Consider the following 25,578-nt stretch of genomic DNA (forward strand, 5'->3'; position numbering starts at 1 on the left):
CAAATCAATACCATGCACAAAGAAGACTCGAAGATTTAACTAGCCTATTTCAAAATAAAATCACAATAAAAAACAAAAAAAACAAAACACAACTGTGATAGCAATAGAGTCTCCCAGGATGTTTCCTTATCAATAGACGGTGATATGTGACTCCAGTCTGTTACAAGGTAATTAACGTTAGTTTGCCTGGCTTCCCACCGGTTGAGGGAGTTATTCCTTTTATCGGTTCTTCCGGTCGGCATTTTGAAAGAGAGAGAGCGAGCGAGCGAGAGGGGTAGGGGGGTAGACAGTGCTGCTAGATCCCCCCCTTTTCTCTGTTGTCCGATTGTTTTTATATCCGGAAATTAACCGGTACGCGCACAGCTAACCCCCAGCGCCTGATCCAAAACGTCGTCCGTTAAGGCCGGTGCCTTCGAGGAGGATGCTCTCCCACTCCCAGCAGCTATGCTCGCCGTGAGAAAGAAGAAAATCCCCCAGTCCTCCCGACGGGAATCACTGCCGCTGTGTTAGCTGTTACTCGGAAGAGCTGTTTGAACGGTGGGACGGAGAGGGAGCTAGAGACTCTTCTCCAGCTCCAGCTGCCATCCTACTCCTGCTCCTCCCCCTCCTCCTCCTCCTCCTCCTCCACCACCACCACCACCACCTCCTCCTCCACCAGAACCACTTCTCTTTCTCATCACATCCAGAGGTAAATAAGCCGGATTCCACAATAACAACCTCTTTGCCGACAAATTGTTTACCTTCCCGAGTGTTTCCGCGTTGCCGGACCCGCCGGGCGGCCGTTGGGAGCCGTTAACGGGATCAACCAAGGGGATAATTGTGATCTGTGATGGGGTCTTTGCTTTGTACCCCTGCCTCCCTGGCGTCGGGTCGGGGTTACGCTTCCTCAGGCAAGTCCGTGGTCTACTAGGGAGCTAGGGATGCGTCGATGAAGGCCATTGCGAGTGCGAGGTGGAAATCTAAAGCCGTACTCGGTCTGTGTGGGGAAAAGAGCGTCACGGAGTCGGCAACCCACGGCTAACTGGGTCCGATGCACTCCCGGTGATGCTAGCTAAGGCAACTTACAGATCTACCTTGCCAGTTAGCTAGCATACGTTAGCTACATCTCCAGTTGTTGCTAGCCGGCTAGCCCCGAGTTGATTTTAAGTCACTTTCACAGGCGTCGTATCGCTTCTCGTCCTCTTACCAAGTGTCTACATCGTCAAAATAGTCACAAGCGAGTAATAATACAGTCATATCTGGTGTGAGGATGAGCTAATTCGGCTGTTATGTGTTTGGGTAGCCCCGGAAACCTTTTCTGACACTGTAACAAAAGAAAGAATTCAAGATGTGTACTAATTACAAGCTTCTTTGTATCAGCGTCGGGATTTATTTGGTAGGTTTCAGCTGCGAAAATGTATATAACGGATAAACTCAGACATGCTGACGTTTGAGGTTAGTTATGGATATAACGCTAGCTAGAGAAACACACACACACACACACACACACACACTGAGAGAATGGTTGTAACTTTTGTATCATTAGCTAGCTTGAGATAGATTTGTCACCACCAGAATCTGTGTCCATTGCACGACCTCCTGCATTCACATGAGAGCTACAATGATTGATTGTGTGTGTCTGCAGCCATCTGCATACATGTTAGACTTGACACAGTTGAGGAAAAAAAAAAAAAGCACACAGAGGAGGTGTGTGTTTATTAAGGGGAAACGAACCAGGAAACAAGATGTCCCGGACACCAGAAGCTTATATAAATCAATAACTTATAAAGACATGCCCAGGCTTGCTAAAGGGTATTAACTATCTACGTCAGAGGTGCAGCTATATTGGCAGTGTAATAATGCACACTCATGAGCTGACACTCTTTTCAATCCTCACCCCAGAGGACGTGCACTGTAGTTATAAGGAAAACACCTAACTGTTTCTTAATACTCGTAATCCTAATAAAAACACTGCTGCATGTAATGGCATCCATCCTTGTTGACAGTACATCCTGTGAGACTGTCTGTTATTATTATTTTTTTTGTTTTGTTTTTTTGTTGTCTCTGCAGCGTTTTGGAGATGTGAGGATTAGGAAGAGATTGGTGATATCGAGCAGCCTGTGCATTGACACGACCTCTTGACCTCATCTTCAGCATGAATGGTGATATGCCTCATGTTCCCATCACTACTCTTGCTGGAATTGCTAGCCTGACAGACTGTAAGTGAAACACCGTCTCCCTAATGCTGTTCGCACCGACCTAACACTAACATTCAAACCAAGATGTGGAAGGGCTCAGGAATACTGCTTGACAACTGGTGACTTCAGGGCAGACGGAAGTGAAGGGGTTCATATTGCTCAAGATGGGAAGTTAAAAGCTCAGATACCCCAAACTAGTTCTGATTATTGACTAATGAATAACTGTTAAAATAAGGGAACATTATACTACTACACTATTGGATTTTAAGGGCTTTTTATGCATGATATGTTTAATATATTGTTACAGCATATTTTATATTTCATCACGAATGAGTATGGCAGTATGTGTATTCTGATTAGAAATGTTGTAAACACGAGAGTGAAAACTAATGAATGTATTCTGATTTTGGATCCATTCATTTCCTCAAAAGTAAAGGAAGATATTTCAAGCTCAGGTTAACATATTAACAGTGTGGAATGGGTAATTTGTATTTTTCAGACTTTAAAGGAGACCTATTATGCTTTTTTCTTTTGTCTATCTCTTAAGTGTTTTAAATAGGTTCCTGTGCAGGTCTTGAAAATTAAAAAGGTCAAAGTCTGCACCAACAGAAACTCCTCTCTCCCACAGAAAACACTGCACTTGCAGTGTCTGAAATGCCTCCTCAGTAATTCCGTGACTTTGTGACATCACACTATGTCACCATGTCACACATTTGCATGATTTAATGCTTAGCAGCTCGTTTGGAACCCATTTAGTTCATTTAGCACAGCTGCTCTGTTGTTGTTAGCAGTGCTGACTCAGGCATGTGCAAGCTGACCAATCAGAGCAGACTGGCTATCGAGGAGAGGGGGGGCCTTAAAGAGACAGGAGCTAAAATGCAGGCTGCAGCACTGGACAGTGTGAGAACACTGATGTGTTTTTTGAGCACTAAAGCATGTAAACATATACTAGTAGTAACCCAAAATAAAATGATAAACCTGAAAATGAGCATATGTCTCCTTTAAATGCCTACACACTGACATTATCACACACTAATCTCTTTCCAAAACAGTTTTATTTTGTATTTTTTTTTAAAGCTTTCTTCATTTTCCACCCAACCATACTTGTCCATCATCCTCTTAGTGTTGAACCAGCTGCCCCTGCCTTCTCCTCTCCCTGCCACCACTGCTAAGAGTCTGCTCTACAATGGAAGGATCTCCGAAGAGGTCGGCAGCCTACTGGTGTGTCGGGATGAGAATCTGGTGACTCAGCTGGCACAAAGCCTTAACCAGGTCTCCACTGAACACATGTAAGTACCACTCACCCATCCTTCACACATTAGCATTTAAGCCAGTGGGCAACTATTGCCTGCAATATGAGTGTGACTGACTATACCTTTGCTCGCTTTCCAGAGAGTTGAAGGACAACTTGGGGAACGATGAACCCGAGGGTGACATGCCAATGCTTCTCCAAACTCTGCTGTCCAGGAACCCCAAAATCTTCAGGGACAAAAGTAGGCCAACCCAGTACAAGGTTTTGGGTGGTAAGGAGGAGGCATTGAGTCATTGCTGTTGACTTTGCAGTCGAGCTTAGTGCATGCGCTGTCACCGGCTGTACTCTTGGTTTTCCACTAAGTATTCACCTGAGCATTTCCTTGGTCAGATGCACTACCTGCGACTAGTTAAGCAGCAATAGTTGTTTCCAAACTGAGGACAGAGCCATTGCTGGACGAAAAACATGAAAGAAACTTAAGTTAATAAGGCTATTTCATAACAAGTCAAAGGGGTTACTTTAGTGACAAAAAAGATAAAAAGTCAATATTTAATCACAAATTAAAGTATGAAGTGGAGACAATCTGACAATAACATAGACAAGTGTAGGTAAGCAGAACTATAAATAGCGCCCTAAAAATGTAAAAGCTCAGAGGTTTGATTGGCTGTAATGTTAGGTGAATTTATTTGTGAATGTAGTCTAAATTGGCCAGCATTGGCAGTTATTTTGTTTCATCACAAGATGTAAGGAGTAGGTAGTCTGCCTGTATTTAGCGTAGCTTAGCTCAAAGACTGTAAACAGGCAAAAAACAATAAGTATAGCTCTGTAAACATTGAAAAAAATATCTCCTCCATTGTCAAGAAAGCTATTTCTTAACAACAACTAGACTCTCAAAGTCCTGTCTTTATTGATGTTTGGGTGACTAGCATGCTAGCTTACAACATATAACATCTATGTAAGACAGCTGTAGAATTGTGGCAAGGCGCATTTTTCAGAGAGACTCACTGTTTTTCCTGTTCTTCCAGTTTTTGACTTATGATAGGTAAAAGAATAATTTTTTTTGCAACAAGTTTGTGGACCATTCAGAGTAACTGGGACACTGTTTCTGTAAGACATATTGCTGCTTGTTTTTTTTCTTCTTTTTCTGAATGATCTTTTGGCTATTTTATCTCTTTATTAGAGAACACCAGTAGAGAGATAACAGGAAATGACGGGAGAGAGATTCCACAAAGGTCCCCAGCCGGACACAAACTGGGATATTGTGGGTCATGGTTGGCATCTGAATGAAATTCCATTCAACTCCGTCACATTGAGGAGGCAAAATAAATTTGACAGACAGAATTCTGGCCAGTTCCATGGCTAGATAGCATTAGAAATCTGCATAAAAAAACTAAAAAAAACAACTTTTTATTAGTTATTTTGGGTGAATCAATCCTTGTGTCTTCACTTGACAGACAAAGATGAAATCTTCTCTTAATCTCTTTGTCTCTTTGTCTCCATGGGTGGGAATAAAGCCGCTTGTACGGTTCCACCTCGTAAAGTGAGATAACTTTTCATTGGAATTTTAAAGTAATACATTACAGTGTGTTGACAAGTACTCTTGTAATTGAACTCCTGTTCATAGCACATGTGATATTTAGCAACAGTAAAATATTTAAAAAGATATTTTGAATCCCACACACATTTCTTAAAGGCATCGCTGTGTTTGTTTTAGGTGTCGTCAGTGATATCGCTAATTGCCATAAACAGCTCAAAATTTGTGTTTTAACCTTTGTTCAGGAAAGCCTTCTAGTTTTATGAGCAGCTTCACTACCCTGCAATTACTGGTAATTATAAGTGTATGGCTTGCATACACACTTTCATAGAATCATTATTTGTGCCAAAGAGGGAAAAATAAGAGAAAAGCTCTGCACACTGCGTGTACTGCAGAGCTGGAGGTGCTGCTAACTGCAAGATGAACATTAGTGAGAAAAAACAAACCACAAGCATCTGTGGTTGTGAACACACACTCGGACCTCAAAAATATATATTTCATTAACACTGATGCATCGGTCTGTTGAGGCACTGGGTGAAACGTGTTGTGGTTCACTGATTGTGCCATTTTAGCCAGTAGTGGGAACTTAGTGCTTCTGACCCCGTGAAATGATAAGCGTGTACTTATCACCTGACAGGATGCACATAACCTTGCACCTTGCTAAAACATCACGTTTTTCCTGCAACTATAACCTCCTCCTTCATACTCTGAACTCTAAATGATGTTTTGTGGTGATGCATTTTTTTTTTCAGAATGTTTAACAAGTCTATACAGTCAAGTTTTCAATACAGAAAAAGTAGTTTAGCCATTGTGATGGATCTGAATAATATGATATGATTGTCATTTAATTGGTTCTATTGTCATACATTATACTATTATATGTGCATTACATTACATTACTGACTATATACATATATGACTGAAATTTTGAGTAGTTTTTACAAATACACAGAGTTATCAGACAATGAATGTCGGCCAAAGGCGTAATATGGTGCTGAGGCATTCACCTACATCTGGCCTCCTTGCCCAGAGCATGCCCATCTTCAAACTCGGCCTTCATCTAATCTACACACCTGTAAAAAAAATCCATGACTGGCATGTTTCATGGTTGTGATACTATTGCGTTGCTAAAGTCTGTCCACAGACAGAACTAGGAACGATTTTGCGATGGGATCACGCCAGCCTTGATGCCCGTCAACATGTTCCCGTTCTGACCCATGACTACTCAGTAGTCATTACTACATTATTACATGAGAACCCAGTACTAAAGGGTCAGCCAACACCCCTCTTTGAACTGGTTGCTTATTTTTGATCCCAATGATAAAGTCACATGACTGTGTCTTGCACGGTTGCCTGACCACAGACAGGCAGACATCTAAAATCCTGGCAAAGTACTCAAAACTGCTTCTATGTTAGTTCCTTGTATAAAAGGTGTCTCTAGCACCACATTTTACCATGATGATTACCAGCCAATTCAGTCACGGCTGATAATAATGCAATCCAGTACAGTAGAATTGAAGCAACACCTCTCTGACACACTGTTAATGAAAAAAAGGAAGGTAGGATTTATAAGATTGTAACTTTGTAGTAGTTTTCAGTATTGCTATTGAGAATATGTTGTTTGGTTTAGGTGGATAGTCTTGTTACACTGCGGATGCTATTACATTTCACTTTCACTTATGAATATTGTGTTTAACCTGAGATATCGTATTTGTAAACCCGAATACCTGTATTACCAAGTTTCTATTCCATAGGTACATAAGAGAGTTTTGGTGCAGCAGAATTTAGTATGTTCAGCTCCTTGTTTGTATGCTCTTAATTGTAGATTTATTTTTTCTTTATCTTTTAGGTGTAATGCAGCAGCCATTGATGCAACAGTATAAGATTTCTCAGAATCAGGTGCATGGGAGTCCAGGATCAAACTATCAGCAAACCACAGTTCCTCAAAGCCCCTCTGGGTAAGGCAGTACCAGCATACTGATGATGATGAAAAAGCAGAAGTATCCACTTCTACTAACACTACTTATTCCTCCCTCACAGATGCTTTACATCCCAGCAGACTGGATCAGGTACTCGGTTCGCACCCCAGCAGAACAGCCCTATACCTAGTCCCTATACCCCTCAGAGTCCTGCAGACTACATGCAGTATAATCCACCCAGTTATTCTCAACACCAACAGACTCAGCAAGGTGAGTATACACTAAAACCAGGGAAAAATGAGGTAGCTGTCTTTTTTACACACTCATTGGGTGAGGAGTACATTGATGAGCAGACACTATCTTAATGTAATGTAGTAAAACTGCAGCTGTAGCTCTGTAATAAGTTATCTGTCTCTCTGTTAGATAGACATTGCAAATACTTCATTGGGTAATTCATTTCGCTCTCTGTTTTAGTTGCTGGTGGTGTGAGAAATATCCATGACAACAAGGTCTCTGGACAGCTATCAAGCAATTCATCGAACCATAATGTGAGACTAGGCTCCAACGTAGACTACATAAACCTGGCTCACAGACTAGGAAATGAGGTAATGCAGAGAATCAAGATATCTTGAACTGGACCTCAGCAGATGCTGACCGTTGAAAATGCTGACAAATGTCTTGTGTTCAAACAGGAGAATGACCCCTCCATGAGGGCTGCCGCTTTTCCAGTTAAATCACCAGAGTCTGTGTGTTCCCCTGCAGGGAGTGAAGAGACTGCAAAAAGTATGGCGCCTTTGCAACAAGTCAATGGATTGTACAATTAATTTTTTGCCAAATCTTCTTCTCTGGTGCTCACCTTTCCTTGAATTTATTTGTGTTTTAGGAGAGTCCAGGCCTCCTCTTATCATGCAGTCACATCCACCAGATGTGCCACCAGGTGCAGCACCTGACCTTCTCCTCACCTCTGCTGACCGCAAAAAGAAGCAGAAAGAAAGGAGTAGAGAAGAAAATGAAGAGATGGACAAAAGCGCCTTGTATGGCATTGTTAGTTCTCCATCAAAAGACTCTGCCAGGCTGACTTTAAAACTGTCACGCGTGAGAAGTTCAGACATGGATCAACCTGGAGAACTTCCTCCTAAGGCGCACGGCGACTTAAATCATGAAACTGATTTGGTGAATAACAAAAATCAGTTGTCAAGGACTGCACAGGATGTGTTGCACAAGTTTGGTGCTGAGGAGCAAGCAAACTGTCAGCAGGCTCCTGCTCGGCCAAATACCAAGGACTCTGGAGTCATCAGCGGGGTTGTGTTCGATGATGCTGAGATGGATACAATTGCAGAGATCGAGAGAATAGAACGGGAGTCGGCCAGTGAGAGAGAACGGTGGTCTAAAGAAGTCCAGGATAAAGGTATAGTTTTAGGCCTTCTTGCATTTATTTCATGACCTAGGTTGGTTTGAATTATTAGAAGATCTAAGCTACATTTGTCTTTATTGCAGATAAGCCACTGAAGAAACGGAAGCAAGACTCATATCCTCAGGAATCCGGAGCTGATTCAAGTGACGGGCCTATCTTACAAGGGGGCAACACTGAAAGCAGGTTGACACCCAAGAAGACAAATGCTGCAAGTAACGGTGCCAGTCGGCCTGCTTTGATGGTCAGTATTGATCTGCAGCAAGCCGGCCGAGTGATTGGACAGCCTGTAGTGGTCTTGGAAGCACAGAAGTTGTGTGAGGAACACCTACAGCGCATAAAGTCAAAGACTGACGTAAAGGTAGATAAAGTTGTTGAAAACCGACCTGGGATCATCAAACAGCACGCAGATATTCCCAGGAAGTCTGGCTCAGATGGGCAACCAGAGACCACTAAAGAGAAGCAGGAAAGGCGGCGCGAAAAACACAGACATGACGGCAAATCTGAGAGCGTCAAGGGACACTCGGATGACAAACGGCTAGACACTACCCGGCAGAAACATGACAGGAATTCAGACTCAAGCCACAAAGAGGAAAAGAACCATAACAGTCACCAGCCGGATGTCAGCCAACCTAAGACTCCAAAAACCATGAGCAAGGCAGACCGCATCTCCAAACATGGAGAGGAAAAGGTTAGGGATCGAAATAAAGTTAAGGACAGAGACAAAGACAGAGTCAGAGACAGAGATAGAGACGTGGACAGAAATAAAGATAAAGACAAAGACATAGATAGGGGCAGAGACAAGGACGGAGATAAAGATACAGACAAAGATAGAGATAAAGACGGGGACAGAGATAAAGACAAGGACGGAGAAGGAGACAAAGACAGAGACAAAGATAAGGAAAGAGACAAGGTCAGAGATAGAGACAAAATTAGAGATAAAAACAAAATTAGAGATAGAGTGAGGGACAGAGATAAAGACAAGAATGGAGACAGAGATAAAGACAGGGAGAGAGATAAAGACAAGGACGGAGTCAGAGATAAAGACAAGGACGGAGTCAGAGATAAAGATAAAGACAAGGACGGAGTCAGAGATAAAGATAAAGACATGGACGGAGTCAGAGATAAAGATAAGGACAAGGACGGGGTCAGAGATAAAGATAAAGACAGGGACGGAGTCAGAGATAGAGATAAAGACAAGGACGGAGTCAGAGATAAAGATAAAGACAGGGACGGAGTCAGAGATAGAGATAAAGACAAGGACGGAGTCAGAGATAAAGATAAAGACAGGGATGGAGTCAGAGATAGAGATAAAAATAGAGATAAAGACAGGGACAGAAAAAGAGATAGAGATAAAGACAGAGAAAGGAAACACAAGACTTTGCGGGAAAACTGCAACAGACACTCACCTGACGGGAACACTAGACCTGACAGCCCAAAGGTAAAGCGAGATGGAAGCAGAAAATCTACTGACGTCAACGGTCGACAGAGGACAGAGAATTCCAACCATCAAAACGCCCAAAATAAGGAAGAGAGGAGGAGTGGGGACGGCAGCCTTAACTGCCAAGCTAGAAACAAACAGCAGTCTTTCGAGACAAAACCCAGCGAGTTCCCCTCGTACCTGCTGGGTGGAACGTCAGGAAGTCTGAAGAACTTTGTGATTCCTAAATTGAAAGGGGACGGGAAAGAGAAAGATCCTCAACCTCTGAACAAACTCAAAGACGCCCTGAACGAACCCATTGTCAGGCTGAAGCGAGTGTCATTGATAGAGAACTTAAACAAACGAGCTAAACCTGTTGTTGTGCTTCGGAGACTGAGTATTGACGAGGTCAAGAGGATCATTCGGGAAAGCAGAGATGCACAAATCTCCAGATCCAGGAAGTGGTCCTCCTGTGACAAATCAGAGAGAGGTATGATTTAATTTGTTTAGTAAACATTTGCACAAAGCTGTTTCTGGATTAATTATTTACTTTGAACCACAGTCTCAAGAATAATGTTGAGTCATTAATCGGAGTAGATTGCTGTGGATTAAGTTCCTGAATTGATCTAAGTGTAAATTATTCTGTCCTGAAAACTCACTTACCTCTTGTGCTTACAGGGATGTCGATTAAGAGAAAGCACAGTATGATCAGTAAGAAATCCAAGTACGCCGAGGTGGACTCAGATGAAGACCAAAGCAATCAAGATGACTCAGACAATGAGTGTCAGTATTAAACCTAAAATATTTCACAGTTACCGTCAGAATACTGTTTTTACATTTCGTAATGCAGCAATCCTTAAGATGTAAAAAGATACTTGCAAATGCTTTATATTACAATTATTATCCATTTAATAGATCCATAAATTATGCTTTATGTTCTGTTACTGACTTATCCTTTTTATGTTATTGTTATAGCTGCAAGGAAAAAGTCCAAGAAAGGTCAAGACAAGACATGGAAGACCAATGCTCGTCGTGGGTCCGGTGGCCGTCATCGCGATCGGAGCCCTAATGGTTCAGATGGCGGCTCTCCACCACCAAGCATGAAAGATGGTAAGGCTTTTTTGCATGGGATTACCAGTGGGCGTAGCCAACAGCTTTAAGCCAATCAGATCACACCTGGCAAATGGATACGTTTTTTTACACAAAGATAGAAATATCTTCATGTGTAACATTTGCCAAATTAACAAAAAGGCCCAAATAGTTAATGTGTTGTAGAGAGCGTTTCACAAAGTTTATAAAGTTTCTTTTTATGCAACAACTCTCAAAATTGAGCGATTTTCAAAGGGAGCCTGGGGACTTTCTCCATGGGTGTCTGAGACGTTGCCTTCATTGGTTAATATATTCGTAAAATTTGCCATGTTTACCATTAATAAAATGTCAAACAAATTTACAAGAAGGCACCAATGATTTAGAATTTGCCGTAGCCATTTTGCAGTTTGCTAAGAAGGACGTCATTTTAGTAGGGTCCTTCAGTGTGGCCAAACACACATGTGCATGCACACAGCTAAAGAGTGTGGTCACATGCAGCCCAGACCACCTCTGAAGGTCTAAGTAATCAGATCTCACATGTCCTCAATGAGGGGTGTTCAAACCTGTACTCAGAGCTGTCCACTTGTGATCGGATCCCTCAGGGTGGACGTTGATACCAAGCGTAAACAAGGCCTTTATTTTGTTAATTATTTCAAAGATGGCAAAATGATTGTATCTCAATTATAACTTTAGACAACAGACAAAATTATGCTTTCTGATGGCTGTCACTCAAATTATTGCAGTTTGAAACCAGTGATCAGCCAGGCCAATTCCCTGGATAGCTGTATTAGTACACACAAGTCTTTCTCTATTAAACATTCAGTACTTGGGGGTTAGTTGCTGCTGTCAAAGATTTTACTAATGTTGTTATTGTTTTCTTTTTGCTGTTCAGTTGCCAGAAAATTAAAGAAAAAGGAGCAACAGAAAAAGAGGAAGGCGTACGAGTCCAGCCTGACACTAGAGGGTATTGTTAAACCACTCTGTTTAAAACATTTTTTTCATAATAATGATCGATTGCAATTGTTTCAAACTGCATATTTGTATTAATCAATTTGTTTACATTTGTTTAACAGAAAAGATGGACACATCCTCAGTGAAGAGATTCACAGCCAGTGTTGACAACATTCTTGAGAGCCTTGAGGACGTGGACCTTGCTGCTGCAGGTAAACATCAAGTGCTGCACAGTTTCCAAAGTTCTTGGCTTGCTGAAGTGTTGAACTGAAAAACTTGACAGTATTATAACTTTGTGCCCACAAACAGATGATGATGAGATACCCGAAGAGCTCTTGCTTGGAAAACACCAGTTGAGCGAGCTAGGCAATGATTCCGCTAAGATTAAAGATATGGGCGTCTTTAACAAGGTAAGAGTACTCACATACTAACAGTCAGGTTCACAGTTGATTTATAGCTGTTGAAGACCATCAGTTCTCAGCTGTGTTGTGGTGAAACTAACCAATCTTTTGTTCTTTCCACAGTTTTCATCTAGTAAACTGGTGAAGATTTTGAATATCCTGGAGAAGAACATTCAGGACAGCGTCAAACTTTCCACATTAATGAACCATGTAAGTTGATATTACTTTGAAGCCATAGGAGTTTTAATGTTTTTTTTTTACCCAATTTTCAGCGAGTTTTGTCCTTTGTTTTATTTATTTATTGTATTTATTGTTTTTGACATCTGTAGGATGATGATTCCATGGAGGAGGAGCGGCTGTGGCGTGACCTTATCATGGAGAGGGTGACCAAGTCCGCTGATGCCTGTCTGACTGCACTCAACATCATGACATCTCCACACATGCCCAAGGCTGTTTATATAGAGGATGTGATCGAGAGGGTGTTGCAGTACACCAAGTTCCATCTGCAAAACTCTTTGTACCCTCAGTATGACTCCGCCTTCAGAGTGGATTCCCATGGAGGTCAGCACAGTTTTCTTCTGTTCTTCTAAGTTGTTCTACAAAAAGATTGCAAAAATCTTGATTTCCAGGAGCTACCTTTGTGTATGCGAAGTTGATATATTACTACCCCAATTAAAAAACGATGCTGTGTATCACATTGATAAAAACAGATTACGGGGATTTGCAAATCTTGTTCAGCCTATATTAAGTTACATACAAAGAAAAGATATTTCATCTCAAAATATTCAACTTAATTTAACGATGTATTTATTATTTATGATGCCTGCAACTCACAACATGAGAAGAACCACAGCGTCCCAACTTTTTTTCATGATCCATGTTGGGGTTTTTGGGTTTTTGGAACGGGTTGTGGCTTAAATTGTCTTTGTGCCTTTTATTTAAAAAAAAAAAATCTAGTTTCAAAACTGGAAGCAGTTACATTATTATAAGGGATTTACTATTTAACAAAATGCAAATACCTAACCTCTAGACAACTTTTCAACACCCGACACCCCTTTGTATTTCCCTGTGGTGTTACTGCAGCTGTCGCAAAGACGTTTTCAACCTGGCTACTGCCCAAAACAAGAAAACAACCGAAACCCCGATGTCAGGGCTATGAAAAGTTAAAGTTAAACACCTGGTTCTTTGAAAAAGTAGGCCGGTTTTGTGTTTAATGATCTCATCAGAAGAATGCCAGTTTTGAACCGTCTCCAGTGCTGGTGGTAAGGGTAAACACATATCTACGGAGGAACAAGACTTTGACCCAACTACGGAGCTCTCCATCGAGCGACTGCCTGCCCATTCACTCTTCTCAGTTTCTATCACTTTCCCTCTTTGCCTTCTTTGCGCAGACACACATCCTTTGTGCTGCATTTCAATCTTAATTTTTCGGTGGAAAATCCAGCCCAGTGGCAGACAGAAATACCGTAGTGAAAGTGAGGGTTATAGGGAATCAATCTATACGCAGATGGTGCCATTTTTTCCTCAGCCATTATACTGTGCAATCAGTATTTACTTCAAAATGATAAGTTAAAGCAAAAAAGTGGTCTATTGCAAGTTTAAATTCATGAAGTAATTGCTTATCAGCTGAAGTTAAGGACTATTTAACTTTTTAAAAAAAATAAAAGTCGATGAATAGAAAGATAAAATAATATTCTTGTAGTTATATTTCCTGATGTGAAACCCTGTAGTTGAATCGAAAAATTTCTACCATGTCTGACACATTATAACACTTTTTTTTTTTATCAAAAAGAATACTTCAATATCCTGCAGCCTTGGTACTTTTCTGCTGCTGTTTGAAGTAGCTTACTTATCTTTTATTCAACTCTTTTTTTTTCTCTTTATCTTCCTCACCTAAGGTGGAATGCATACTTCAAAGTCCAAGAGAGCAAAGAGTTCTGGCCACAAACAGAAGGTGGTGGTCGTGCTCTACAGCAAAGTGTGTGATATCATCAGCAACATCTCAGAGCTCCTGGAGATCCAACTGCTAACTGACACCACTATTCTCCAGGTGAGACTCTTGATCTGGTTTCCACATAATTCAAATTCATGACCCCATTTAACTTTTGATTCTCAGGCTTTAACACCTGATTGCTTTTGTGCCTTTATCATTTTTTAGGTGTCCACCCTGGGTATTACACCGTTTTTTGTGGAGAATGTCAATGATCTGCAGTTGTGTGCCATCACACTGGTGACAGCAGTAAGTCTGCCATGGCGTGCAATTTTCATGTTATTCTAGCAGTACATCACGCTTCAGATTGTTTTTTCATGACATCTCTATTGTTATGTTTTGATTTTGTGTTTTGCATTTCACTCTTCCCTCAGGTGTTCTCTCGTTACGAGAAGCACAGGCAGCTCATCCTCGAAGAGATCTTCACCTCCCTGGCAAGACTGCCTACCAATAAACGCAGCCTCAGGAACTTTAGGTGACAACATCTTGTCCAGTGAATATTTGCTCAACAAATTAAATGAATGAAGAAATTGTTCACTGACCTTCTCTGTATTGCTCTGTATCCCTATACTTCATGTCATGCTTCCCCAGGCTAAACAGCTGTGACACAAATGGAGAGCCCGTGTATATCCAGATGGTCACAGCGCTGGTTTTTCAGCTCATCCAGTGTGTGGTACACTTTCCCTCAGAGAGGGACCCAGAGGATGATCACAATAAGAAGGTAACTAGCAACGATTTAACTGAAACTTATCCGTACTATATTTTGTTTCATAAATTGTTTTTACATATTAAAGTAATTATTTTTGTAGGTGGATAAGGATGTCTTCATCACAAACTCTTATGAAACCGCCATGAGGACAGCTCAGAACTTCCTGTCAGTGTTTCTAAAGAAGTAAGTCATTGGTCCAACACTTGCTGCACAGCACAATGCGTGTTCTTGATCTCACCCACACCCACCGCAAGCCAAAATCTATAGCACTGTCAGCTTTGTCTATGGATTTTTAAAGGGGGACTTTTACACTGCATACCGCAGTGTACCTGCTTCTGCCATGGAACAAGCTGCAATATTGACTAGCTTAATGTTTAAAAATCTAACTATGAAGCCTACGAATTTGGTGCAATTTGGACAAACAGCACTTTCAATATTAAGACAGTTTATATAAACCAGGAATTCCAACTCAAGACTGACTCACTGACTTATCCGAGATCAATCAAATCAATCAAACAGGGGCATTTTGAATGGGCATTGCACTCGTATACTAAAATAAAAGATTGTATTTTGTATGTTTCAGGTGTGGCAGTAAGCAGGGAGAAGAGGACTACAGGCCTCTGTTCGAGAACTTTGTTCATGATCTGCTGTCTTCAGTCAACAAGCCTGAATGGCCGGCAGCTGAACTGCTGCTCAGTTTACTGGGCCGGCTGTTGGTGAGTAGCATCGTTCACTTCAAAGTTGACATCAATCAACACCTGTCCGGTGTTGTTGATTTTTGTTTGTTATTGTGACACTTCTCCTCCACTTCTCGCATTCCAGGTGCACCAGTTCAGTAACAAGCAGACAGAAATGGCACTCAGGGTGGCGTCGCTGGACTACCTCGGCACCGTGGCTTCTCGCCTGCGCAAAGATGCTGTCAACACCAAGATGGACCAAAAGGCTATTGACCGCATCCTCAGAGAGGTAGACTGCATAGTTACAGAATCATTTTATCAGATGTAAATGAACAGTGTCATTGATGCTCCTTTTGCTTATTGATCTCCTTACAGACTCCAGGCAGCGATGAAGTTCAGCAGCTCCAGAAGGCCTTGCTACACTACCTAGATGGGAACATTGAGACGGATCCATCTCTGGTGGTGAGTGTTTAATCTTCATACACTCAGCTGTGTACTTACAGAAATCATTATGGTCACATTTATGATACCCTGAGGACTGGAGTAATACCCTCTTGAAGCCTGTACTCATGTTACTTGAAGCTCTCAAATGACTTGACATAAGGATATTGAGAGTTTCTACATTTAACGTGAAAGAGGCATGGGTTAAACAGGGTTGCTTGGTGTCAAAGTGATAAACTCTTTAGCATTTTTCATCACATATGTATGCATTTGTTTTCCTCTAGTTTTCCAGGAAGTTTTATGTTGCCCAGTGGTACAGGGACACTGCAAGTGAGGCAGAGAAAGCGATGAAGTCCCAAAATGAGAGCGATGAAGACTTGAAAGGTGGACGTCATTCCAAAGAATTTGACTCAACTGACGAGATTATGCAGAGGGCCGAGGCACGAAAGAAATTCCTCCGCAAGGTCATCAGGGCATCACATTCTAGTTCTTTGAGGTAAATATTACTTTACTTTGGATGATTGCACTAATTGGCTGTTTGACTTGTCCACCTATCCCAGTGTTAAATGGTCTTCTGGATTTTTCTTTCAGGGAAATCTCTGACACAATAGATTATGAGGACTCCTGTCTGATTGTCAGATATCTGGCCTCTATGAGGCCGTTTGCACAGAGCTTTGATATTTATTTATCACAGGTAAGATGATTTATTTTAAATGAATGTGAGTGAGAGATTGTTTTGTGTTGGCTGTCACTAACCCTTTCCTCCTCTTACTGTTCCCCTTGTATAGATTCTGAGAGTGCTGGGTGAGAGTGCCATCGCAGTCAGAACTAAAGCCATGAAGTGTCTGTCTGAAGTAGTAGCTGTGGATCCAAGTATTCTGGCACGGGTGAGTGCAAGGTTCTTGGTTTTTACCTGTGGTGTCCTGTAACATTACATGAAGAAATGCAAATTGCAGTCCCCTTATGCTACATAAGAAAAAACATTTTTATGGTGTAGTATGTAGGATGAGCTGAGGAATTTCAAAGCCTGAGAAAAGAAGCTGCTCTTTAGTCTGCTGGTCCAGTAGCGGACACTTCTGTATTCCTTGCCAGACAGCAGATGGGTGTACAGGCTGTCGCTGGGATGGCTCTTGTCTTTTAGTATCCTGTGGGCTCCATGCAGGCGCCCACTTCACTAACACCACTGATGCTCAGTAGATGTGTACCAGTGATGTTCTGAACTGTTTTAATCACCCACTGTAAAGCTTTCCAGTCCTGGGCCGTGCACGAACCATGCCAATTTGTACTGTTTCTGGTCAGGATGCTTTCTATCGCTTGTCATTTATAGTTAACAAGAACTTGCAGAATTCTCCTAAACAACTGAAGTAGTTTCCTTAAACATATAGCCATTTCTGAGCTTAGAATACTGGATTGATGGCCCTAAATGTTTTTTGAAATCTTTTTTTTATTTTCCCAGATAAAAGCCGTCTTTTACATTTGATTCATCTTTTCAGAAACAGGGGGATTCTGTTTTGAGCTTGGGGGTTTTGTTTTGGCACTAACAGGCAAATTATGCCAGTTTAACACAGTCAATCTAGCAGCTGTAACATTCATTAATGTCTATTTATGCTTGACTAATCTCCCCTATTTGTTTCCAGTTGGATATGCAGCGTGGGGTTCATTGTCGCCTCATGGACAACTCCACCAGTGTGCGAGAGGCAGCTGTGGAGCTCCTCGGCCGTTTTGTGCTCAGTCGACCAGAGCTCATTGAGCAGTACTATGACATGCTCATTGAAAGGATACTGGTAATTTCTTAAGCTTCCCTTTTTATTTAACAGCTCAGTGTGAGGTTCTGTATAGCACACGAGTTCTAGTGGTAAAGTTTAAATTGATTTGGTCACATCATATGCACCTTCAAGGAATGGACCAAGTCAATCATGAGACAGGTTCAAGTGGAACTTTGCCCTTGAATATAGAAAACTCTAACAAGAAGTTCATTTAAAGTGCAAAAGTTCAGCTAAGGTGAAATCATCTTTTTTCCCACACTGCCCCCTACAGATCAAAAAAAAGAACTGCAACCATTTGACAGTGCAACAATTTGAGAAATATTGATTTTTTTCACAGGCTCCTGTTTGTCCATCATGTATCTGTTTATTTTACATATTTAATTTTCACATTTGAACAGGATACTTGATATTTTCCTAATCAGTTTCAAATTGAATTTTCAAATCAATCAATGACAAAAAGGCACTGTACATTAAATCCAAATTGAGCTGTCTTGCACCCATTTTGTCTTTATACAGGACACAGGCATCAGTGTGCGGAAGAGGGTCATTAAGATCTTGAGGGATATTTGCCTGGAGCAGCCTGACTTCCACAAGATCACTGAGATGTGTGTCAGGATGATCCGAAGGGTCAACGATGAAGAGGGGATCAAGGTTTGTGTTTCTTTTTATGCAAATTTCACTTTCAAGTGGTGAAAGGTTTTATATTTTAGTATACAGTTTGTATACATATGACATCTTTTCTTGCAGAAACTGGTGAATGAGACATTCCAGAAACTGTGGTTCACTCCCACACCCAGCCATGACAAAGATGCACTGACCCGGAAGATCTTGAACATCACAGATGTGGTACGTACGATCTGGGCTTGTGACAAAAATGTTGGTGCAATCATTTAAATAAGAAACATTTTTGTTTTCGTTTCTGACTCATGCTTTGTTGCGATTGTTTCATCCCAGGTATTGGCATGTAAAGATTCTGGCTACGACTGGTTTGAGCAGCTTCTCCAAAATGTGAGTTGTTTAACTCCTGCAGCTGCTTTGATTTCTCAACAGCAGCTTGGGTGTCTATATAAATAGCTGCTGTTTGCATATTTTGTCTAGCATCTTATCTAATATCTGTATGCCAACTGTTTAGCTACTGAAGTCAGAGGAGCAAGCTTCGTACAAACCTGCCAAGAAGGCCTGTGTACAGCTGGTGGACAATCTGGTCGAACACATACTGAAATATGAGGAGTCTCTTGCAGGTAAAAATTGAAACGTAATAGTACGTTTGACTATACAATTCTTTATTGTGTTAAAACAACAGGCTTCGATGTGCCAAGTTTCAATGTTTTCTGTGTTTGTGTTTCAGACTGTGAAGACAAAGGGGTCAACTCAGGTCGTCTGGTATCATGCGTCACAACTCTCTACCTGTTCAGCAAGATCAGGGCACAGTTAATGGTCAAACATGCAATGACTATGCAGCCCTACCTGACCACCAAGTGCAATGTAAGTATATTCATTTTGTTCAGTATTGCTTGAAAGTATGAGAGATCATTTGTTGACACTGGTGGCCACTGTACGCAAATGAGCACATTTTTATGTTGTACTACAGCGCCATCTAGTGGCAGCCAAATGAAAGCACAAGTGTTCAACACAGAGTCCATCCCAGTGCCCACATTTGTGGTACCTACTTGTGTGCAATATTTCCAGTAATTGCCCATTAAGACCACAAACATGTGGCGGTTTATCAGAGCTGACTGAAACCCACTTGTTTAAGAAGGACATCCCGTCAGTCATGCAAATGCGTACTCTAAGTGGTACAAATGAGCTCATATGTTTTGCTGGAACAAATAAGTAGGGTCAACTGTACAGTATTACAAGTAAGTCATACGTCAGGTGCTGAGAAAGAATCCACTTAATAAAGCAATTAAATTGAGCTTTCTAGAAGCACTTAGGTGTACTATACATTTAAGAAACATAACATGATATTGTATTTAATGGTTTCTGCTGATAACATTCTTAAGGACAGAACAATTTTGAAAATTAAATCGTTTTATATTTCATATTTGGCTCGACAGTATCGGATAAGCGATAGTATTCTTATCAGTCCTACCAAGAAGAACATGAACTGTTGAAATGTCTTAATTGAATTCAGTTTATCCGTCTCTTAATATCTTTTTGTAAAAATTAGTCCAATTCTTCTGTGTGACAGTCCAAATTTCTGATGTTACCTTAAAACCTACCTCTGCATGCAACCACATATATACTACATACCTTTATATTTACCTGCAATGGTTAAATAAGAAAAAGATGATTTTTCCAACAATCTGTCGTAAATTTAATTCAAAATCACCCTGAAACGGTCCCAAAAAGCTTTCAATTGAACTACCTGATACCTGTAGACACCCTGTAATATTCCATGATAACCGACTGTGGAGGTTCTGCAATAACTAATTGAATATTATGATAAATGATATGAAAGCCTATTCATGTCTGCTGATTATAGTCAATCCAAAAACCAGCCTAAAGGTGCATTACTGCCAACAACAAAAAGTTATTTTCCAGCTCAGCTTTGAACTGTGCAGCTCTCCTTTTATTGACATTTCAGACTCAGAACGACTTCATGGTGATATGTAACGTGGCAAAGATCCTGGAGCTGGTCATCCCTCTGATGGACAGCCCGAGTGAGACCTTCCTCACTACCATAGAAGAAGACCTGATGAAGCTCATCATCAAATATGGCATGACGGTCAGTGTGGTTTATAGCGTACAGCTTTCACAGTTAGCTCTCGAAGAGGGTGGTGTTGAAACTACTGCTCCGAGATGTAAGCATGACGTCATTTGTTGTGTCTGCTTCCCAGGTTGTCCAACACTGTGTAAGCTGTCTTGGTGCTGTTGTCAACAAGGTCACACACAACTACAAGTTTGTTTGGGCTTGTTTCAACCGCTACTATGGTAAGACTTACATACTGTGACATAAAAAAGGCCAGAAAAAGAATAAAAAATATACAAATATTCTTAAAACATGTACACAGAGCTTGTAATTGTTAAACTGTTCATTAATCTTCAAATTTAAGGTTTCATTTAAGCCCATACTCAGTCTTACCTCAATTATACAGGAGCCCTGGCCAAACTGAAGACACAGCACCAGGAGGACCCCAACAGCTCCACTCTGGCTGCTAACAAACCCACTCTCCTGCGGTCACTGTTCACTGTGGGAGCTCTCTGTCGACACTTTGATTTTGACCAGGAGGAGTTCAAGGGTGCTAACAAGGTAAACACCAGCAATCTGCTTCAAAATATGTGTTAAAGCAGAATCTGTTTCGATGACTGACTTGCTGTCCCCCCCCCTTTGTCCCTTAGATTGTCATTAAGGACAAAGTGTTGGACCTTCTGTTGTACTTCACCACTCACGAAGATGAGGAGGTCCAAATCAAGGCCATCATAGGTCTAGGTATGTTGCACCTCATCTCAGATTGTATTAATACCTCTTTCAATCTTTTAAATTGCCTGTTTAATTGTTTTTGACTACTGTTCCCTCAATAATTGTGTCTGTGTATGAATTATTCTTTTTGTCTCAAGGCTTCCAGTTCATCATGCACCCAGAGCTGATGTTTGTTCAGGATGTGAAGGTTCTGTATAACAGTATCCTGTCAGATGAAAGCAGTTTGGTCAGTCTGAAGATACAGGTGCTTAAAAACCTGCAGACGTACCTACAGGAGGAGGACAATCGGATGCAGGAGGCTGATCGCGAATGTGAGTTTAACAACTGGTGTGCTCTGTTATGCCATGGGTTATCAATGTCATGTAGAACATCCTTTGATTAATCAAGTTGATGTTTTCTTTGTTTATTCAGGGAAGAAGCAAGCAAAGCAAGAGGATCTGAAGGAAATGGGAGACATCTCATCGGGCATGAGCAGCTCAATAATGCAGATTTACCTGAAGCAGGTGCTGGAGTCTTTCTTCCACTCCCAGTCCACCGTTCGACACTTTGCCCTGAGTGTCATCACACTGACTCTCAGCCAGGGCCTCGTCCATCCTGTACAGGTACGCTCACAGTCTCACTAACCCTAACCCAAACTCGAGACAAGACAGATATTCACACTACCTCTTACAAGCAAGATCTGTGTGAGATTGCCTTTTCTGCTGCTTTGAATGCATCGTGAGCTGTTCACAGACTAGGAAAAATGTGTGTGTTTTTTTTAGTGTGTGCCCTACTTGATCGCCATGGGAACAGACCCAGAGCCAACCATGAAGAACAAGGCCGATCAACAGCTGGCGGAGATCGACAAGAAATATATAGGCTTCATCCACGTGAGCGACCTTCTGGTTTATGATCAGTCTGTGTAAATCGAAGTGTGAATAAGATCGTTTGATTTAACTGTATCTGTGGGGAATCGTGTGTATGTTTCGTCATGGCTGGAGAATTTCAAACAGCTGAGGCTACAGTGAACGCTCAGTGCTGCGAGGAAGGAAAACATGGCTTTACGCTCCAGATTTAATGTTGGGATTCTCAGAACCCACTTAAGCAAAGTTTTTTATGCTGAGTATCTGTTATAGACTTTGTCTTTTGTAAAATCATCATTTTATCTATGCACTTTCTGAGTTGTATCTCTCTGTGAATTCACAGATGAAGGCTGTCGCAGGGCTGAAGATGTCTTACCAGGTACAACAGGCCATAAAGGGATCCAAAGGTGCTGTGATTCGAGGCTTTCGTCACGATGACTCAGACTCCGCTCTCTGCGCTCATCTCTACACTTTGGTCCGTGGGAACCGACAGCACAGACGAGCTTTCCTCATTTCCCTGCTCAACCTGTTCGATGACAGCTCCGTAAGTTTTCCTCTCTCCTTCAGACTGATTCTCTTCTCGGCTTACGGTTTTTCAGGTTTGCCCATCCAGTTAGTTCCTGTAGTGATGTTTTGACACTCTGTCCTCTACAGAAAACGGAGGTGACCATGTTGTTGTTCGTAGCAGACAGCTTGGCGTGCTTCCCCTACCAGACCCAGGATGAGCCTCTTTTCATTATGCACCATATAGATATCACTCTGTCTGTCTCTGGCAGCAACCTGCTCCAGTCTTTCAAGGAGGTGAGAGGCTTCGTCTCATTTTGCTTTTGCCTTATTGATCTTAGTTGTTTTATTTAGCATGAGCTTATATATTTGGTCTTTTATTGAGTAACTTTCTTTTCTGCGCAGTCTTTGCGGAAAGAGCCTGTACAGCGGGAAAAGAAGACAAAGAAGCCAAAAAAGAAAAAGAAGAAGAAGAAGAAGAAGAAGCAGCCTCGGAGGAAGAAATACAGCTCTGATGAGGACGAGGAGGACGAGGAGAATGATGATGACGAAGACAGCAGTAGCACATCCAGTAGCAGTGATGAGGAGGAGGAGGTGGTCCACAGGCGAAAGAAATCAGCCGGTTCCGACTCTGACTCTGAAGACGAGGATGCACTGATAGATCGTCTGCCTGAAAACCCTGACCCTCTGCTGGACTTTGCCAGCGCCTCACAGGGTATTCTGCTGCTGCTGGTGCTAAAACAACACCTGAAGAATCTGTATGGCTTCTCAGACAGGTAGGCCGCATCAAAAATGCCAATCGACAATTCTTTTATTAACTCTGCCTCAGCAGTGCAGCTGTTTACATGACTGAACGGAACTTTTTGTTTGCAGCAAAATCCAGAAATACTCACCCACGGAGGCAGCCAAAGTGTACGACAAGGCTGTGAACAGGAAGTCGAAGGTGCACTTCAACCCTCGTCAGACACTGACTTACCTGAAGAATGACACGGCCAACATGGATCTGAGCTACGAAACCAAGAAGAATATTGTGAAACAGTTTTTGGACGTAAGCATTCAGTGCTATGTTTTAAGTTTATTTCAGTCTCAGGAACATGTAGAAGACAAAAGGTATGTCTGTGAGAAGGAGAGTGCAGAGTATTGTTTGTCTCTGATTATCAGGTAGATCAAATTCATTCATTCAAGTCATGTTCAACAACTGAAGGAAACCTTTGTGCGTTAATTAATAAACTATGTCCAAGGTTATTGTTCTGTATTTATCCACATTAATTGTAAGAAATAATCATATCAACTGAAGTGTCACCTGCTTTTATCTCTCAGTTCAAGGTACTGATGGAGCACTTGGATCGTGACGAAGAGGACCAGGAGGGTGAAGCGAGTGCCAATGCCAGAAACAAAGCAATTACGTCGCTGCTCAAGGGCTCAAAGCCCTCAAACCACAACCACAATAATCACACTGCTCCAGTGGAGACCGATGAGGAGGATAGTGAGGATGAAGATCCTCCCGCGGTAATAATTTTAAAACTCCTGAGAGCAGAGATTACTCAGAGGATTTACATGTTAACTTTCCTGTGATATAACTATTTCTGCATAGACTCTGGGCATTAGTGAGGTCGTGTGGATTTGACACAACAGAAGTCATGGATTTTTAAGTTTTTACTCCTTGTTCTGCAGCTACCGTTGACACATTACGAAAATGTGGAGAATCTGTGTGATGCTCCCGCTATAAAAAAATGAAGACTAATAAACAACTGCATGTTCTTTCCACAGCGGAAACCAAGGAAAGGTGATTCCGCAGAGGATTCAGGTCACAAGAACGAGACGGTGGAGGCCATGGACGTCGTCGCCATCCTCCGTCCCAAATACAAAGACAGACCACAGATTGCCAGGGTCGTTCAGAAGATCAAAAATGGCTACAGCATACACTGGATGACTGGATCTTACTCCGGGCCCTGGGTTGTGGCAAAGAAACGGGACGGTCGCAAAAAGGTGCCTTGGGTCGACACTATCAAGGAGTCAGACATTATTTACAAGAAGATCTCCTTGACAAGTGGACAAAAGCTGTCGAACAAAGTGGCACAGACGTTACGGGCGCTATACGCTGCCAAGGAGGGGGGTAAGACTTAATCAACTGACAGACACCCCTCGCAGCCCAAATCTACGTGGATCCAATATGTTACAGAGAGAAGACGGACCTGGTGGAGGAACAAGCATTGAGAACACTGGTCTGTTTGAAAACAGAGAAAAACATAAGAAGGAAATGTTTGGGAAAACATTGTGTGGGAGTTCCTTCGCTGTTGTGCAGCAGCTTCGTTGTATGATTTTTACTCCCACTGTACCATAGTTTAACTCAACACATGTTTATATCTGAACATAATTCTGTAAAAAAAAAAGAAACTGAATGTTGGAAATTAGTGTATTGATGATGTTCTTAATAAAGTGTTTTTGGAGTTTAAACTAGCACCAGATGGATTTATTCACTTGACCAGAGCTCCAACAACTTTTAACTTTCTTCTTCTTTTCCTGTTTGTTTACCCACACTGTGTAACGGAGTATCTTTGATATAATTTATTTTACGTTAAAAGCAGTGCAGTATCTGTGCCTATATGCAGGGGAAGTTATATTGTTTTTAATATAGATTTTGATGTTAGAGAACACAGAGCAAGAAAAAAGTGATCCCCTGCTCTTCTGGTGGAACAAATACTGCAATAAATTTTTCTTACGTCTTTGTTACTTGTTTGTGTTTTTTTCCCCACATCAGAGTATGCATTGCATCATTTTCAAAGTCATGAGGCTCATCTTTTTTGCCTGAACGGTGCCTCTGAAGAAATAATACCACATCTCACTCACTGCTACCTTTCAAAGATCATCTTGTCATGGTGATTTTGACTGAGGATCAGCAGCTGGCAGGTAACTTGATGACATCTCTCAGACTTTGGCCCACATAGTTGTTTATGTACTTTGCACAATTTCTCTATTGTTAAGATTTTGTGCATTTTGGTAGAAGATGTTAAACATAAAATACTCCTGTTCTAACTGCTGCTGTATGGTATCAAGCAGATCAGAACTAG

The 25,578-nt window shown here is 41.6% G+C and overlaps 1 protein-coding gene across 2 annotated transcripts; it reads left to right on the forward strand.

The window, feature by feature from the left end:
- Positions 1–25,240, forward strand: LOC311274558 (nipped-B-like protein B). Of its 2 annotated transcripts, none has more exons than XM_084382328.1 (47): positions 1–688; positions 2,050–2,198; positions 3,301–3,466; positions 3,570–3,700; positions 6,813–6,921; positions 7,004–7,152; positions 7,357–7,487; positions 7,575–7,665; positions 7,766–8,290; positions 8,380–10,203; positions 10,392–10,496; positions 10,689–10,823; positions 11,695–11,766; positions 11,876–11,965; positions 12,063–12,163; positions 12,278–12,364; positions 12,484–12,715; positions 14,053–14,204; positions 14,313–14,393; positions 14,519–14,619; positions 14,736–14,865; positions 14,954–15,036; positions 15,437–15,569; positions 15,676–15,819; positions 15,906–15,992; positions 16,256–16,467; positions 16,563–16,665; positions 16,760–16,858; positions 17,609–17,755; positions 18,254–18,388; positions 18,485–18,583; positions 18,692–18,745; positions 18,870–18,978; positions 19,086–19,222; positions 20,325–20,465; positions 20,578–20,671; positions 20,836–20,990; positions 21,080–21,170; positions 21,299–21,472; positions 21,573–21,763; positions 21,923–22,030; positions 22,347–22,547; positions 22,658–22,804; positions 22,913–23,283; positions 23,381–23,555; positions 23,828–24,016; positions 24,278–25,240. In XM_084382328.1, exons 2-47 carry the CDS (start codon positions 2,135–2,137, stop codon positions 24,632–24,634), a joined length of 8,412 nt encoding a protein of 2,803 aa, XP_084238454.1. In that variant the 5' UTR covers positions 1–688; positions 2,050–2,134; the 3' UTR covers positions 24,635–25,240. The 2 variants fall into 2 exon arrangements, with proteins under 2 accessions (XP_084238454.1, XP_084238455.1); XM_084382329.1 differs by having other exon boundaries at positions 2–688; positions 3,570–3,670.
- Positions 25,241–25,578: the final 338 nt, after the last annotated feature.

Source organism: Pagrus pagrus (genome assembly GCF_965226575.1).
Source record: "Pagrus pagrus genome assembly, chromosome: 19".
Lineage (NCBI taxonomy): Eukaryota > Metazoa > Chordata > Actinopteri > Spariformes > Sparidae > Pagrus > Pagrus pagrus.